The following is a 16,757-nucleotide window of genomic DNA, read 5'->3' as shown; positions in this document are numbered from 1 at the left end:
TACCGCGGCCGTTTAATGATTGTCACTGGGCAGGCAGTGCCTCTAATACTGGTTATGCTAGAGGTGATGTTTTTGGTAAACAGGCGGAGTTTGTGTTTGCTGAGTTCCTTTTACTTTTTTAAATCTTTCCTTAATGCACGCCTGTGTTGGGTTAACAGTGTTTTTAATAAATAATTTAGTGTTGGGTTATATTTACTAGCTGTTAATTATCAGTATATTATCAGTTACTGATGTAAGCTTGTGAGAGGAGAAAAATTTCTTGTTACTCATGTTAACAGTATTGCTTCTATAGTTGTATAGAGTAGTCCAATAGTCAGGCTAGGAGTGGGTTTACTTATTGTTGGAATTAAAACATTGTTTTATTGTCGAGCTTGAACACTTTCTCAATTGGTGGCTGCTTTTAGGCCAACTATGGTTTATGTTTATATTACTCTCTAGTTAAGGTTGTATCCATTTCTAAAAAGCTGTACCTTTTTAGACTAATGATTAAATATACGTTAAGACTTGATGTGGTTTTTAGTATTATTTAACGTTGAACTGAAATTCCTTTCTTGGACAACCAGCTATCACCAGGCTCGTTAGGCTTTTCACCTCTATTATAAGTCTTCTCACTATTTTGCCACATAGATGAGTTTGTTCTGGTTACTGCTTGTAAGTAGCTCGTCTGGTTTCGGGTAATTTAGCTTAAGGTCTCTTTGCTAAGTTGTTACTAGTTAAGTCATTATGCAAAAAGTACAAGGGGTAAGCTTTGCTTTTTTTTACTTTTAGTGTTTCTTTCATCTTTCCCTTATGGTACTTTCTCTATAGTGCCATTGGTGATTAAATTTCTATCTCCTATACTTTAGATGTATGATGAATGTTTTATTTGATTAGTTTATAGTAGTAGCTGTGGGAGGGGGTGTGGGCTAGGTTTAGTTCAAGATATACACGGGTTGTGGAATCTTCTAGGTGTAAACTAGTTGCTTTGTTTAAGCTACATCTTGTTTTATCCAAGCACACTTTCCAGTATGCTTACCTTGTTATGACTTGTCTCCTCTCATAGCTTAGCATGGGTTAGTGAGCTGGGGCTTTGCTGTGGTACTTGAGGAGGGTGACGGGCGGTGTGTGTGTGCTTCATGGCCTTATTCAATTAAGCACTCTGCTCTTAAATTACTACTAAATCCTCCTTTGGTTTTTAAATTTCATAAAAACTTTCATGTGGATATGAGGGGTGTTCTTAGTATAGAAAATGTAGCCCATTTCTTCCCATCCCATAGGTTACACCTTGACCTAACATTTTTATGTATGGTAGTTATGCTTACTTTTGCTCCCTTTTAGGGTTTGCTGAAGATGGTGGTATATAGACTGAAGTAGCAAGGGTTGGTGAGGTTAATCGGGGTTTATCGGTTACAGAACAGGCTCCTCTAGAGGGATATGAAGCACCGCCAAGTCCTTTGAGTTTTAGGCTGTTGCCAGTAGTACTCTGGCGAATAGTCTTGTTTTGTGACTATTTAGGTTTACGACTAAGCATAGTGGGGTATCTAATCCCAGTTTGGGTCTTAGTTGTCGTGTACTCAGATTGTACTAAAGTCACTTTCATGGTTTAGCTTAGTTTTAATTATGGCTTTTTACAGCTTAATTAAGATTTGACTTTATTCTGTGTGATTCCTTAACACTCTTTACGCCGTGTCTCTATTAATTTGGGTCAATCGTATGACCGCGGTGGCTGGCTCGAAGTTTACCAACCCTAGTTAACATGACTTAGTCAAACTTTAGTTCATGGCTTACTTTTTATCACTGCTGTGTCCCGTGGGGGTGTGGCTAAGCAAGGTGTTGTGAGCTGCTAGTGTAGCGTGCTTGATACCCGCTCCTTTTGATCCTTGTGATTTGGAGGGCATTCTCACCGGGATGTGGATGCTTGTATGTGTAAGTCTGTTAAGAATTAATAGAAAGGCTGGGACCAAACCTTTATGTTGATGGGGCTGGCGAGCCCATCTAGACATTTTCAGTGTCTTGCTTTATGAAAAATTTAAGCTACATTAACCTATGGGGTGTAAAAGATGTTTGTATAATTTCATTATGGGGCTTGTGTCAGATTTAGTATTGATTTATTAATAAAATGGTTCATAGATCTAGGGAGGAACCTGTATAGGGGGGTGGTGAATATCTAAGCAGATGATTAGTTTTGTATGGGATAAGGGAGGTTTGATCCACTACGAGATACAGTTTTTTGAGCCCGGGGGGAATAGTGGAGTACTGTGACCTGTAACCATTAATTTAATTGCACATGTTGGTTGTGCTAGTCAAATAACAAATACATACAAGTCCAGCTACAATTTGCTTGACTGTGACGAGAACTTTTAAGGTCATAGCTGAGTCTGTGCAAATCCCCCCCCCAAAAAATAAAAAATACCAAATGTATGAAATCTCAGTTATGTGTGAGCATGGGCTGATTAGTCACTAACCCAACGAGATGTCTTATTTAAGGGGAACGAGTGGGCGATTTTAAGTTAAAATTGTCCTGAAGTAAGAACCAGATGTCTTATAAAGATCACTGTTAGCTACCCCCACGATTTATGGGCCTGGTGCGAGAAGAGGGATCCCTGCCGAGCGGGTTGCTGGTTTCACGTGGCATGCTGATTAAGCTCGTGATCTAATGGAGTGGCCATAGTGTTAGCTGACTTGAATTTGTTTCAGGACATGTCCTATGTACGATCAATAATTTTATGTAATATGTAAAATTAATAAAATTTAATATGAGATTTAACTGCTCGTGGGGAAAATAATTGAATGCACAGTTATACATAGCATGTACATTTACATTTACAGGAAGATGCTATTATTGACACGTGGAGGTACATGTGTGTATGATTTATATAACAAAAGTATTATAAAATAAATTATTTTCATTACTGACATAGCACTGTAGCCTTGTGGTTATTCTACAATAAACCTTTTTCAGGGAATAGTTTATGTAGAATTTCAGCTTTGGGTGCTGGCAGTGAGGTGCAATGCTTCTTCCTTGAGTCTTAGGGAGGTGTGGTTTTCTCCTTTTCCAGTTTACAAAGCTGGGGTATTTTGTTATACTACAAAGACTCTTCACTTTAGGAGTTTATTCTCGATAAGACTAGTTACTGGTATTAACACTAGGATTAGGAGAAAATATAAGATGGATGCTAATTGGCCTACAATTATGTATGGGTGTTCTACGGGTTGACCTCCAATTCACGTTAGGCTTAGGAGGTCTGCGACTAGTATTCAGAATAAAAGTTGGCTGAAGGGTCGGAATATTACGCTTCGTTGCTTAGATGTGTGGAGTATTGAGATGAACATTAGGACAAGGATTGAGAGTAGTAGGGCTAAAACTCCTCCTAGTTTGTTGGGAATTGATCGTAAGATTGTGTATGCAAATAGGAAGTACCATTCTGGTTTAATGTGTGCTGGGGTGCTGAGTGGGTTTGCTGGGGTGTAGTTGTCGGGGTCTCCTAGCAGGTCAGGTGTGAATAAGGTTAGTGTAAGTAGGGTTAAGATTAGTAGTAAGGCACCTAGGATGTCTTTGATTGTGTAGTAGGGGTGAAATGGGATTTTGTCTGTGTTGGATGGAATTCCTGTGGGATTGTTAGATCCTGTTTCATGGAGGAATAGTAGGTGGACGGTTGCTAGTGCTAGGATGATAAAGGGGAGAATGAAGTGGAAGGCAAAGAAGCGTGTTAGTGTTGCTTTGTCAACGGAAAAGCCACCTCAAATTCATTTGACTAGAGTGGTACCGATGTAGGGGATTGCTGATAGGAGGTTGGTAATGATGGTTGTGCCTCAAAATGATATTTTTCCTCAGGGTAGGATATAGCCTACGAATGCAGTAGCTATAACTGTGAATAGTAGTATTATCCTAATGTTTCATGTTTCTTGGAAGGCGTGGGAGCCATAGTATGGGCCATGTCCTACGTGTGCATAAAGGTAAATGAAGAATATGGAAGCTCTGTTTGCATGTAGATATCGAATAATTCAGCCGTAATTAACGTCTTGGCAAATATGTGTGACAGATGAGAAGGCAGTTGTCGTGTCTGGTGTGTAGTGTATTGCTAGGAATAGGCCTGTTAGGATTTGTACAATTAGTCAGAGACCAAGTAGGGAGCCAAAGTTCCATCATGAAGAGATGTTTGATGGGGTGGGAAGGTCGATAAATGTGTAATTGAGGATTTTTATTAGTGGGTGTGTTTTTCGAATGTTGGTCATTGGTGTTCTTGTAGTTGAATGACAATGATGATTTTTCATGTCATTGGTCATGGTTGAAGTCCATGTGAGAATAATGATGACATACATTGTTTGTATTATAAGCATTACTTTTGTAATTAGTTTTGTGGGGGTTCTTCAAAGCCTTCACCTATTTATAGGGGTTTAGGATTGATTGTGGGTGGTGGTGTTGGGTGTGGGGTTGTTTTAAACTTCGGTGGTTCATTTTTAGGTTTAATAGTATTTTTGATTTATCTGGGGGAATGTTGGTTGTGTTTGGTTACACAACAGCTATGGCTACTGAGCAGTACCCTGAGGTTTGGGTTTCTAATAAGGTTGTGTTAGGAGCATTTCTTTTAGGATTAGTGGTAGAGTTTTTAGTAGTGTTATACGTTTTAGAGAGTGAGAAGGTGGAGATTGTGTTTGAGTTTAATGGGTTGGGTTGTTTACGATACAGGGTATTTGGGGTTCTGCCAGAACAGAATTGGTTTGAGACGACATGAATGATAAGTCTGAGGTGACAACATGGCACCCTGGGGGAACTGACAAGCAAGCATCTGAAGGTATAAAACTGGATCTCAGAGGAGAAGCAGAATTGGACATGTGGATTTGAGGATTATCAGTACAAGTAAGATCACCCCAGAAGCCTGTGAGTAGGTGAATATCTGAAGTGAGGCAGTTAGAGAGAAGAGGTAGAGGAGGACATGTCCACCAAGAAAACAAAGAAGGAACAGTCAGGGAGTTGAAATGTACATATTATCCCAAGAGCAGAATGATGACAGAGATTCAAGAGTGAATGATCAACGGTGTCAACTGCTAAAAGGCATAAAAGAGATAGAAGACTCAGAAAATTCAGCTGAGTTTGCTGACAAGAAGTTTACCCTTGAGAGAGAAATTTCAGTAGAGTGGTTGAGGTGAAAGACAAAATGCCTTCAAGAATGAATTAAAGAGTAATTTACAGAAGAGGGACGGCTACTGATCACTTTGAGAGAAAGTCTTGAAATTTCTAGGTTTGTAGCATCAGCAAGGAAAAGGAAGGGGAAGTATTCATTTTATTTTGTGTTTTGAAGTTTCTGCATACAAAGAAGATGGGTTCAATGGAAAAAGAACAAATGAAGATGTAAGAGAGTGATGACATGCATACTAAAAGGATGGGTTCAATGGAAAAAGAACAAATAAGATGTAAGAGAGTGATGGCAATGACAATTCAGGAAGGCTTATTAATACAAAGACCTAACTCTTGTATGGTTCTTGTTATGTCCCAGGCACTATTCTAAGTGCTTTATACATATTAGTCCATCTTAATCTCATAATATTCTATTAAGACAGTACTATTATCATCCTCACTTGCCCACTATCACCATCTGGAAGGAGTGGGTTCAAGAAATGAACTCAGATGGACTGACTAAAGACACCATGCTCTATCCATTGGGCTATGCTAGTTATAAGGGTTAAAGAAGGAAATAAGAGTAATGACTCCCTTCATGAGACGGGGAAAAGAGAGGAAATACTGGTTTAAGCACAATAACAGGGAAACACCTGAGCATCTTCATATATGATAGGACATCATATGAAGTTCATCATATGAACTAATGACAGTAAGAGAATAGAACAGGGATTAGTGTAAGTATTTAGAACAAGAGAGAAGCACACACTACAGATGAAACAGAAGAACAAAACTTGTCAAACATCTTCTGTAGCCCCAGTTGATAAGGGAGCCCCAGAGGCAGTTATGTAAGGTCAAGTTCAATGTGGACCTCTGGGGGAGGGGAGGGAAGGGAAGGTTTGAGTTTGGAGATGAGCCCAGCAGATAAAGCTGCAAAGTGAGATCTGGGAAGGATGTTAGGATATTGGAGAGAAGTTAATTTAAATGACAGTTATGTTTTACAATTTCAGACAAGAAGCTATTTTCAGTAAAAAAGAAACACAAGTCTTGATAACTTGGTATGCTATTGGCTGAATATTTACAACACAGTGTTTGTAAACATTGATATCAAATTGAGTAAAATTCATACATTTTAATAGGAGCAATTAAAATACAAAACTAAGCAACTGAATCTTCCATCAAGAAATGTTGTCTAACTACAACATCATCATCATCATCATTATTATTATTTCAGGTGTGAAAATATCAATAAATCTCAGACACTGAGAGATGAAATCTATTGTGAAGCTTGTGTAGACTGAAAATAGTTGTCTAGCCTCAAATGGCTTTCATATATTGTTTTTCACAGCCTGACCAAGCAAAGGCTAAATTATGTATGAAATACTGACTCTACCTTTGCTAAATGTCTCCAGAAAACACCACTAAAAATGTCAAAAGAAGAGCTATTTGAAGCAATTGATATCTATAAAATACAATTATAATCCTATCGTAGATGATAATTTATATAAGAAAATGGTTGTTAGTATCAGAATTTTTAACTCTATTTAATAGCTAAATGGATGTCATAGACGTTGGCTAGTACTAAAAGAGGGAGAATTACAGATAATATAAAATCATTTTAAAATATCATACTCTCCCTGAAATACTTCTTTTTCTAGACCTAGAATGAGAAGCAACCAAAGGCCATACAAATGTCATCCTGAACTTTGCCTAAAAGCATTTGTTTTGCAGAAAACGGTTGTTTTAAAAATTTAATTCAGGGTTGACAACTCAGTCATGATAAATGTTATTAAATATAAAAAGATAATTTTTCCTCATATAATTATATTCACTTTTTAGATGATTCTTTGTGTTTAGACTGGGTTTATGAACATTTTTGTGAATGCTTTAAGGCCCAAGGAATATTGTTCAACTACATATGCCCTTGATTGATTTCCAAATATAGAGGTGTATTTCATTAAATATAGAGAATTTGCAAAACAAATGTTTTAAAACAAGATTTTACATTTTAAAAAAAGATTTAATTGCAGGTTGATTTTGACTAGTCAATTCTTTTAGAAAAGTTTCAAGGTCTGAGAGTCTGTGTTAAGGCAGAATGTCTTTATGGTGATGCTCAGAAGAGCAAAGGATGCTTATACATAAGCCTTATGTGCTATTGACTGCTTGCTTCTAATAGAATATTTATGATTACATTCCAAAGCCAACTATAAGTATTTTTGCTTTTTTAAAAATATATATACATATTTTTAGGTACTGAACACCTCATTACTTGTTACATATCCCATCACTATACATTATGAGGCAGATAGATACATTTTTAAATAAAATATTAATATTTATTGCAGATATCTGCAGAAATTCTAATTATTTATTTGCCCACTGAATGCAATTATAAATGCTTCCTCATCAAGGTATTGTCATTTTAAGAAGCTTTTTAAGAATGTTAAACTAAGACTAGAAGATAAATTAATAATGGCATCTTTTAAGGTTTTGAAACATGTCTTGGGATTTCCACCTTGGGATTAGAACATGAAACAATGAGCAATGCAAATTAGGAAATGACTTTTAAAGGAAACATAAATATTTCATAATTCCCCAAGGTTAATTATTATCTTTTTTTAAGGACATGTGTCTTCACACAAATATTTAACATTCTTAATATATTTAAATATACTTAATATATGTTTCGTCCACATATAAGTTTCGAAAGTTAAGCATGAAGAAGGTTCACAGCACAGGGCATTCTCACCTTATTATATGCGTTGTGACTAGACAGGGTGTGAGAATTCTCCTGTTCATCACTCAGGGAGAAGGAGGACAAGTGACTGAAGGGTCCTGGGGTAAGACAGTCAGCATGTGGGAGGGTCTGTGGATGCATCAGAGACTTAGCAGGAGGATGGAGTTTAGTTTGATATAAAGGATGGAGAGAAAAAGGCTTGGGAGGGACAGGCACATCCTGGGAAGAAGAAAGGCATAAAGAGGATGTTAGTGGGCAAAGGTCAAGCTCACTTGGAATTAAGTCTAAATATTATAGACTTTGCATCAGAATCTTTTACTAGTTGGAAGAAAACCTCCCATCATATTCTGGATCCTCACAAGACTCCTGCTTTTATAGTGCATTGTCTGTCTCTTCCAGTAATTCCCGTTGGTCGCTCATCTCCAGCCTCTCTTGCAGAACTAATCAAGTGCCCACAGAGTCTCCCAACAGGGCCATGTTTGTTTAAGGAAGGAGAGAGCTCATCCCAAAGTGGGGAGGATGGGACTAGAAGAATTTTCATTGAAGAGGTAGTAACAGTGGAAATTAATTTAAAGGTGCTTGTGATTTGGTCTGGAAGAAACTGGGGGCAGAAAGGGGGAGGGCATCATAGAGGGTATCAAATCATTGTATAATTCATGGTGCCATGAGTTTCCGGTTGAGCTGAGTATGGGGAAGGGCTCAGGAAGAGGTGAGTCTAGAAAGAATGAACGAAAATGTCCATTCCAGGCAGGGTGTTACTTTGGAAAGAAACTGGAGAACAAACAGACGTGCTCAAATGTAGAGGGGAAAGGTAATGAGGTCTTAACTAGAGAGGGTCTTTCCATCCCCTGGAAAGGGATGCCTGCCTGAGGAAGTCTTTGAGAAAGTAAGAGCTGCTAGATGAGGCCTTGAATTATGCGAACAGAACAAGGAAACCACAAGAGGGAAGTCCTGAATCTACAAAGAAAACTCACAAGAAAGACATATATATATATATGACATATATATATAAGACATATATATATATATATATATATATATACCCATCATAAAAGAAAAGGGCTACTATTTTGCAGATCTTTTTAAAGCACCTCTTATATTCCTGAAATTTTTAATGTAAGGTAATAAATTGACAGTGATTATCCTACAGTAAAATCTCTTAGGGGATAAAACTTCTAAAATAAAACCTGTTTTATTCACCTTTGAGACCTCAGCATCAAGCATAATGCCTAATAGAGCAGATGTTTAATGCAGTAACAATTGAGTTTTCAAAAGAATATAATATTTTCAATGAGGTCAAGAATGCCATTAGTAATGAATGAATGTGTTTGGCTTTGTGTGAAATGGAAATTCAGTACAAAATAATGCACATTGCTCAAAATGACATTCAGCTAAACAGGTAAATTCAACTTTTAAGACTATACAATTAATATTTCTTTTCATGTAAGCTGAATTGATTTTGCCAAAGCCATGTATTTTTAAGCCACTGATTGGTTTTCTAAAATTTATGCTGAATGTGTTTGCTGTGTCAGTAGATGCCCCCACAATGGGTTCAAACTTACTTTAAAAACTTACTCCAAAACATACTTTAAAAAACTCTTGGAAAATTTTAAGCAGGTTAGAAAATTAAATTCTAGGGTTTTTAAGTTTGTAAAAATGAGGGGTTTTAACCTTATGTACCTTGAAAATATGACTAAAAGTGTTTTATTTTATTAGTTTCTTGTTTGTGCTTCAAGTGTTTATTTTATATATCAAGCAATTACAAATATACATTCTCATTTCACACACACAGACTACAAACATACACTTATTAAAAAGATAGCATCCTATACACAGTGTTCTGCATCTTATTTGAGGTTTTTTTTTTCCATTTGATTACAGTTTTGGAACATTTCTATATCAGTACATGAAAGCTATGGATTCCCTATAACACACATTACTGAGTTATCTCACTGATGATAATCATCATTCAGTGATTCTCTTGGAAGTCCCAGGTATATCACCTAAAATATTAAATCACTTAACACAGTCATAAATTTATCTCTTCTTTGCCAGTTTTTATACTTTTCAGGACTTTCTTTTGTCTAATCCCATTGGCTATTGCCTCTAACATTATTATTATTAAATAATAGTCACGTTAATGTGCAATTTAATGGAAGGGTTGTAGTATTTGCCCACTAAAGATGGCTTTTAGATTAAAATGTATTCTAATTGAGTTTTATTTCTCAATCAACCATTTCATTATTTTATCAACAACTAATTAATCGGTGTGGAAAAGGATTAATATGAAAATTGAGTAGTAAGCACAAAGACTAGCTGTGTAAGAAAAAGACAGCATTGTTATTGATAGTTGACAGTGCCTAGGAAGAGGAGCTGAACAGTCTCTGGTTTATAGTCTGGCTTCAGCTTTTTTTGTTTCCCTTGAATGTTTTTTTAAAATTTATTTATTTATCTTTATTGAAGTATAGTTGATTTACAATATTGTGTTAGTTTGGGTAGACAGCAAAATGATTCAGTTATACATACATATATCTATTTTTTTCAGATTATTTTGCCTTATAGGTTATTACAAAATACTGAGTATACTTACCTGTGCTATATAGTAGGTCCTAGTTGTTTATCTATTTTATATACAGTAGTGTGTATATGTTAATGTCAAACTCCTAATTTATCCCTCCCCCCACCTTTTCCCTTTGGTAACCATGAGTTTGTTTTCTATGTCTGTTTCTCTTTTGTATATAAGTTCATTTGTATCATTTGTCTCAGATGGTTCAAGAATTCATTGTGAGAAAATGTCAGGAGGCAGCCTGTAGTGATCCAGGGGAATCCAAGAGTTCCTTATAGGGAGCAATCTAACCAAGGTCTAACCAATCCAGAGGGAAAAGTTTGAAGAGGGTGTGCTGCTCTGTGTTCTACGCTTCTAAGCTCTCTGGGCTAACCTCCATCTCTCAGGAGTCGTTCAAACCTGAACACTTCTGTACGGTCAGATGGCATCAGCTATTCCAGGCAGCTGGGCAGGGAGGAGAGAGCAGAATTTTATCAGCATTTGCACAGGCCAAAGAGAGCTAAGAATTTTGGACAAGCTCACTTGAGCACTGTCTGTGGTCAGGACTGTACAAAGCAGAAAGGACCGTTGGTGGTGACAGCCTCTACAGGTATGTCACTGGAGGCACGTTTTCCAATCTGTGCTGCTTGTCTTCTATGCTTTGTGTAGGTTGTTATCCTGCGATTCTTTTTACCTTTGTCCTGGGAATTTGCTTTGCTTTTCTCTTGTGTTTGATCTCCTGTTTCCAGTAGCCCATGTTTTTTCTTTTCCATGTTTCTTCTCATTCACTGGGACTTAAAGGAGCTTCCTGGGGAAATGGAATTTGGGAAGCCAATTTTTGACACCTTGCATGTTGAAAACTTTGTTCTGTCCTTGCACAATTTTTTGTACTAAATCATTTAATTTTTTTGGATTAAATCATTTAATTTTTAAAATTAAATCCAAAATTCTAAGTTGCAAAATAATTTCCTTCAGAATTTTGAAAGTATTGTTACACTGTAATAGTGTTACTACACTGTTACTATTTTACACACTTTTTTCAAAAACATATTTTTTATGTATGATTTCTACAGCTTTTCTGTTTTACAGTTATTTTTGTCAATTCGCATCAGTTCCTTTCTTTTACTTTTCTTATGAGCAGGAGATCTTACTGTTCTTTAATTTTCCAAATTGAATATTTAATTGATTTATTTTTATTCTCTTATTCATTAAACATATTTAGAGTTATAAATTTTCTTCCAAGGGCTATTTTAACTATATTCTATAAGTTATAATAGATGATTTTTTCATTGTCTTTTTCTCCACATAGAAATTTTATTTTGAATTTCCCCTTTAATAAAATAATTTGTTAAAGAGCAAATTTTTCAACATACAGATGGCAGGGACTTTTTGTGTTTTCTAAATTTGTTATTAATTTATAAAATTTTTGTGATCAGAGAAATTTCTCTGTATTATTTTTATCTTGGAAGTTAATAGTTTTTTTACTGAGGTAGAGCAGATTTACAATATTATATAAATTTTAGGTGTACAACATTGTGATTCACAATTTAAAGATTATACTACATTTATAGTTATTATAAAATATTGGCTATATTCCCTGTGCTCTACAATGTATCTTTGTAGCTTATTTATTTTATAAATAAATAACTACATAGTAGTTTGTACTCTTAATTCCCTACCCCTATCTTGTATTACTTTTATCATGCCAACTAAAAGCTTTTCCTTTTGGGCCTAATCTCAATACATGGTTGGGTTTTGTGAAGAGTCCACAGATATGCAAAAGAATAGTTTCTGTTTTGGTTTGGCTTTTTTGCAGGATACAGAGCCCAACTACATTTATATTAATTCAATTTACTTTAGAGGATCTATTTTTACCTACTGTCCTATGTAATCTATCAACAACTATAAAATGAGTTAAAGTATTTTACCACCAATATATTTTCACTTTTTCTCATCCTATCTCTTGCTTTTGCCTTATGAGCGTTGATGTTATATTTTAATGTTTAGATACTCTAATGATTGTATTTTCCATGTAAAGTTTATCCTTTAGCATATAAGGGGGTCTTGTTTGTCTTGTTTAAGGAAATTTTGGCCTGAATTCAACCTTCCCATTCTGAACATTATAACCTCTCCTTTCCTTTTGTTTGTAGCACCTAGAACATTTTGTTATCCTCAGCTGTTCTCAATCACTTGGTTTAACAGTCCCAGCTTAAAGACTGCTTTTTCTGTTATCTAATCTAGGAACTTTTCTTTTCCCTTTTTTAAAAATTTATTTATCTCAATAGTAAAGGAATCTTTCCTAGACCATAAGTTTTTGCAAGAGGTTCATATGAGGAAGGGACCACTGCCTGAGATTGTCTTTGTGCTCCAAAGATACAGGCTTTGGGGTGTGAGTCTGTTTAGTCTTTATTTTTCCTCAAACAATGAAGACTGTCAGCTATACAGTATTTCACATACAGTATTTCACAGATAAGCAACTTATCTGTGTCCAGGCTGTCACAGAAAGAGAGAGCTTCCTGCAAATATGACTTCCTCTGTGATTCACTCTATAGCCTTACCTCCTCCGATTCCTAGAACAAAATCAGTTCAGGGATCTTCTGTTGCCAACATATGCACCCATGCAAAGACAAGGGATTGGGGGTTTGCATATTAAGGTGTATCCCACACATCCAAGATGGGTATTTTCCCAAAGAACAGTGATTTCATTAAATTCACTTATTTTAGAGAATAAAATATATTCTGACTTATTTCTGGCTTATTTTTCCTTTAAAGTCTGAAAAAATGATTTTATTAAAGTCACTTATTTTAGAAAATAAAATATGTGCTGACTTATTTTTCCTTTAAGTCTGAAAAAAATGTCACTCATATATTTCATATTTAGAACACAAATGTTATAAATTGAGAATATTTTTAAATTTATACTTTGATCCGGCTGAATAATAAAATTCCAATATAACATAATTTGCTTATTCTTACTTTTTCCAATCTTCAGTGGCATTTTCTATGCATTTTCTAATGGTATTTGATACAAAGGAATGAATTTCAGTTCATCATTCTTTTGTTTTCTATGTATTATATTATGACGTCTACTGTAGCAGGAAGAACACATGTATCCCCAATTAAACTGGGTTTTCAATTTTTCCTTTATTAAGATTCCTCATAAAAGACTCTCAACATTTACTTAAGCAAAACTTTAAAAATTATAATATTGAGTACTCTTTGTCTTCAAACATTCCTGAAAATTGAACATCATTTCCAAGCCCCAGATGCCTACTTTGGAAATGTCTTACTAATTATGATGTCATAATACAATTTTTAGTTAAAATTCAAGGCAAAAATATAAGGTTAGGGCTAGGTATGTTAATAATGAAAGTAGTTATGAAACAGAAACAGACTCACAGACATAGAGAACAGACTTGTGTTTGCCAAGGGTGGGAGGTGGGGGAGGGGAATGGATTGGGAGTTTGGGATTAGAAGATGCAAACTATTATATGTAGGATGGATAAACAACAAGGTCCTACTGTAGATAGAACAGGGAACTATATTCAGTATCCTGTGATAAACCATAATGAAAAAGAATATGAAAAAGAATGTAGTGTATAACTGAATCACTTTGCTGTAGAGCAGAAATTATCACAAAATTATAAATCAACTATACTTCAATAAAATTTTTAAAAATAATGAAAGCAGATATAAAATCTTATTGCAAATAATTTCAAAAATTTCAAAAAATTAGCCTACTTCTTGTCAAATTCCAGTAGGTTAACACTGATAAATATATAACTTATATTTATGGTTGATAACATAGCTTATCTAGACCTAGGTGTTATGTGATGACCTCTGTCATTTCTTATTGTTTATGTCTATATGAATAGTGGAGTATTCAATCTAGATTATTTTGCAGGAGTCTTTTTAGTAAAGTTATCTTCTCACTCTCTGAAGATTATTTTAGTCAAAAATAATTGAAATGATAAGTCATATACCTAGTTGGGCACATGAACGGCAATAAGGTGCAACAGGCTTAAGGAATAACCAACTAAGGACTCTCTGTCCATTGCAACAAGTTGGAGAGCCATGACTCTTTTTTTCACCCTCAGGACTATACTTATTAGATTCTTGTAGTTGAAAGAATCTCAATGATGATGGAAAGTACGGGATGGGGCAAGAGACCCTTACTCAGGAAATCTCACCTAGAATATACATGAGCTGTGTCTAGCATTCAGAACTACAAAAGAGACCAATGTAAAACCATATACAACAGGAAAGCTTAAAATCTTTTTTACTGCTTTAGGTTAGGAGTTAGCCAACTTTTTCTGTAAAGGCCCCGATACTGTATTTTTTTTTAACATCTTTATTGGAGTATAATTGCTTTACAATGGTGTGTTAGTTTCTGCTGTATAACAAAGTGAATCAGCTATACATATACATATATCCTCATATCTCCTCCCTCTTGCATCTCCCTCCCATCCTCCCTATCCCACCACTATAAGTGGTCACAAAGCACTGAGCTGATCTCCCTGTGCTATGCGGCTGCTTCCCATTAGCTATCTATTTTACATTTGGTAGTGTATATAGTCCATGCCACTCTCTCACTTTGCCCCAACTTACCCTTCCCACTCCCCGTGTCCTCAAGTCCATTCTCTACATCTGTGTCTTTATTTCTACCCTGCCCCTAGGTTCTTCAGAACCATTATTATTATTTTTTTAGATTCCATATTTATGTATTAGCATACAGTATTTGTTTTTCTTTCTGACTTACTTCACTCTGTATGACAGACTCCAGGTCCATCCACCCCACTACAAATAACTCAGTTTTGTTTCTTTTTATGGCTGAGTAATATTCCATTGCATATATGTGCCACATCTTCTTTATCCACTCATCTGTCAATGGACACTTAGATTGCTTGTATGTCCTGGCTATTGTAAATAGAGCTGCAATGAACATTGTGGTACATGACTCTTTTTGAATTATGGTTTTCTTAGGGTATATGCCCAGTAGTGAGATTACTGGGTCATATGGTAGTTCTATTTTTAGATTTTTAAGGAACCTCCATACTGTTCTCCATAGTGGCTGTATCAATTTACATTCCAACCAATGGACAGCTCATCCAAAATGAAAACAAATAGGGAAACACAAGGTTTAAATGGCACATTAAACAAGATGGACTTAATTGATATTTATAAGACATTCCATCCAAAAACAACAGAATATGTTTTCTTCTGAAATGCTCATGGAACATTCTCCAGCATAGATCATATCTTGGGTCACAAATCAAGCCTTGGTAAATGTAAGAAAATTGAAATCATATCAAATATCTTTTCTGACCACAATGCTATGAGACTAGATATCAATTACAGGAAAAGAATCTGTAAAAAATGCAAACACATGAAGGCTAAACAATATACTACTAAATAACCAAGAGATCACTGAAGAAATCAAAGAGGAAATCAAAAAATACCTAGAAACAAATGACAATGTAAACACGATGACCCAAAACCTATGGGATGCAGCAAAAGCAGTTCTAAGAGAGAAGTTTATGGCAATACAATCCTACCTCAAGAAACAAGGAACATCTCAAATAAACAACCTAACCTTACACCTAAAACAATTAGAGAAAGAAGAACAAAAAAAACCCAGATACTGTATTTTGTAGGCTTTGCAAACCATATATTCTGTCGTAATTACTACTGCTATGATAGTGTGAAAGCAGCCTCGGATAATATATAAATGAATAAGCATGACTGTGTGCCAATAATGCTTTATTGAAGAGGTGGTGAATCAGATCTGACCCACAGGCTATAGCTTCTAAACCTAAAGGTTTGAAAACAACACACATTAATAAAATCTTTTTAACGTTTGACCTGCACCCTACCTCCCTTCCAATGAATTATCTTGAGGTTGGTACATTTTTCTTTGGAGATCACTATTCAAAATGATTCTTGAAAATGAACATCATTCTACGCTGCTTTGGTATTCAATAGATGAATCTCATAAGGTTCTAGTTTTTGAGGGAAGAACAGGAATCGTAAAATTCTCCTGTATGTGTTTTTATCAGTGAGATATGTAACATAGTTATTTCCCATAAAATCCTTACAGTGCTTTTCACTTACTTGAGAATTGTCTTTTTCAATGTAAAAATACTTAGAACAAATTTTTCAAAAGAAAAGAAGCTTTATTTAAGAGCTTTATTTTTAAAAAAGAATTGACAATTTGGCTTGGTTATCATATCCTGCAAAACTTCAAGAACACACGAAGTTATGAAGTAAATAACATCTTTGTTCATTACAGAAGGATTACCAAAAACATGCAGAGAATAAATTCATTTAGTTTTATTTGTTAAAAGAACTACAGAGCCAGTAGAATTAGATATTGACAG

The 16,757-nt window shown here is 35.3% G+C and overlaps 1 protein-coding gene across 1 annotated transcript in view; it reads right to left on the bottom strand.

The window, feature by feature from the left end:
• Positions 1 to 16,757, bottom strand: part of MLIP (muscular LMNA interacting protein) — a 151,842-nt gene that overhangs the window by 31,733 nt on the left and 103,352 nt on the right. The window contains exon 12 of the mRNA XM_060021348.1: positions 7,848 to 8,054. Within this exon, the coding sequence (XP_059877331.1) occupies positions 7,848 to 8,054 (207 nt within the window). The remainder of the gene's footprint in view (positions 1 to 7,847; positions 8,055 to 16,757) is intronic.

Source organism: Delphinus delphis, chromosome 10 (assembly GCF_949987515.2).
Source record: "Delphinus delphis chromosome 10, mDelDel1.2, whole genome shotgun sequence".
Classification (NCBI taxonomy): Eukaryota; Metazoa; Chordata; class Mammalia; order Artiodactyla; family Delphinidae; genus Delphinus; species Delphinus delphis.
This window is presented reverse-complemented; position numbering and strand designations above follow the sequence as displayed.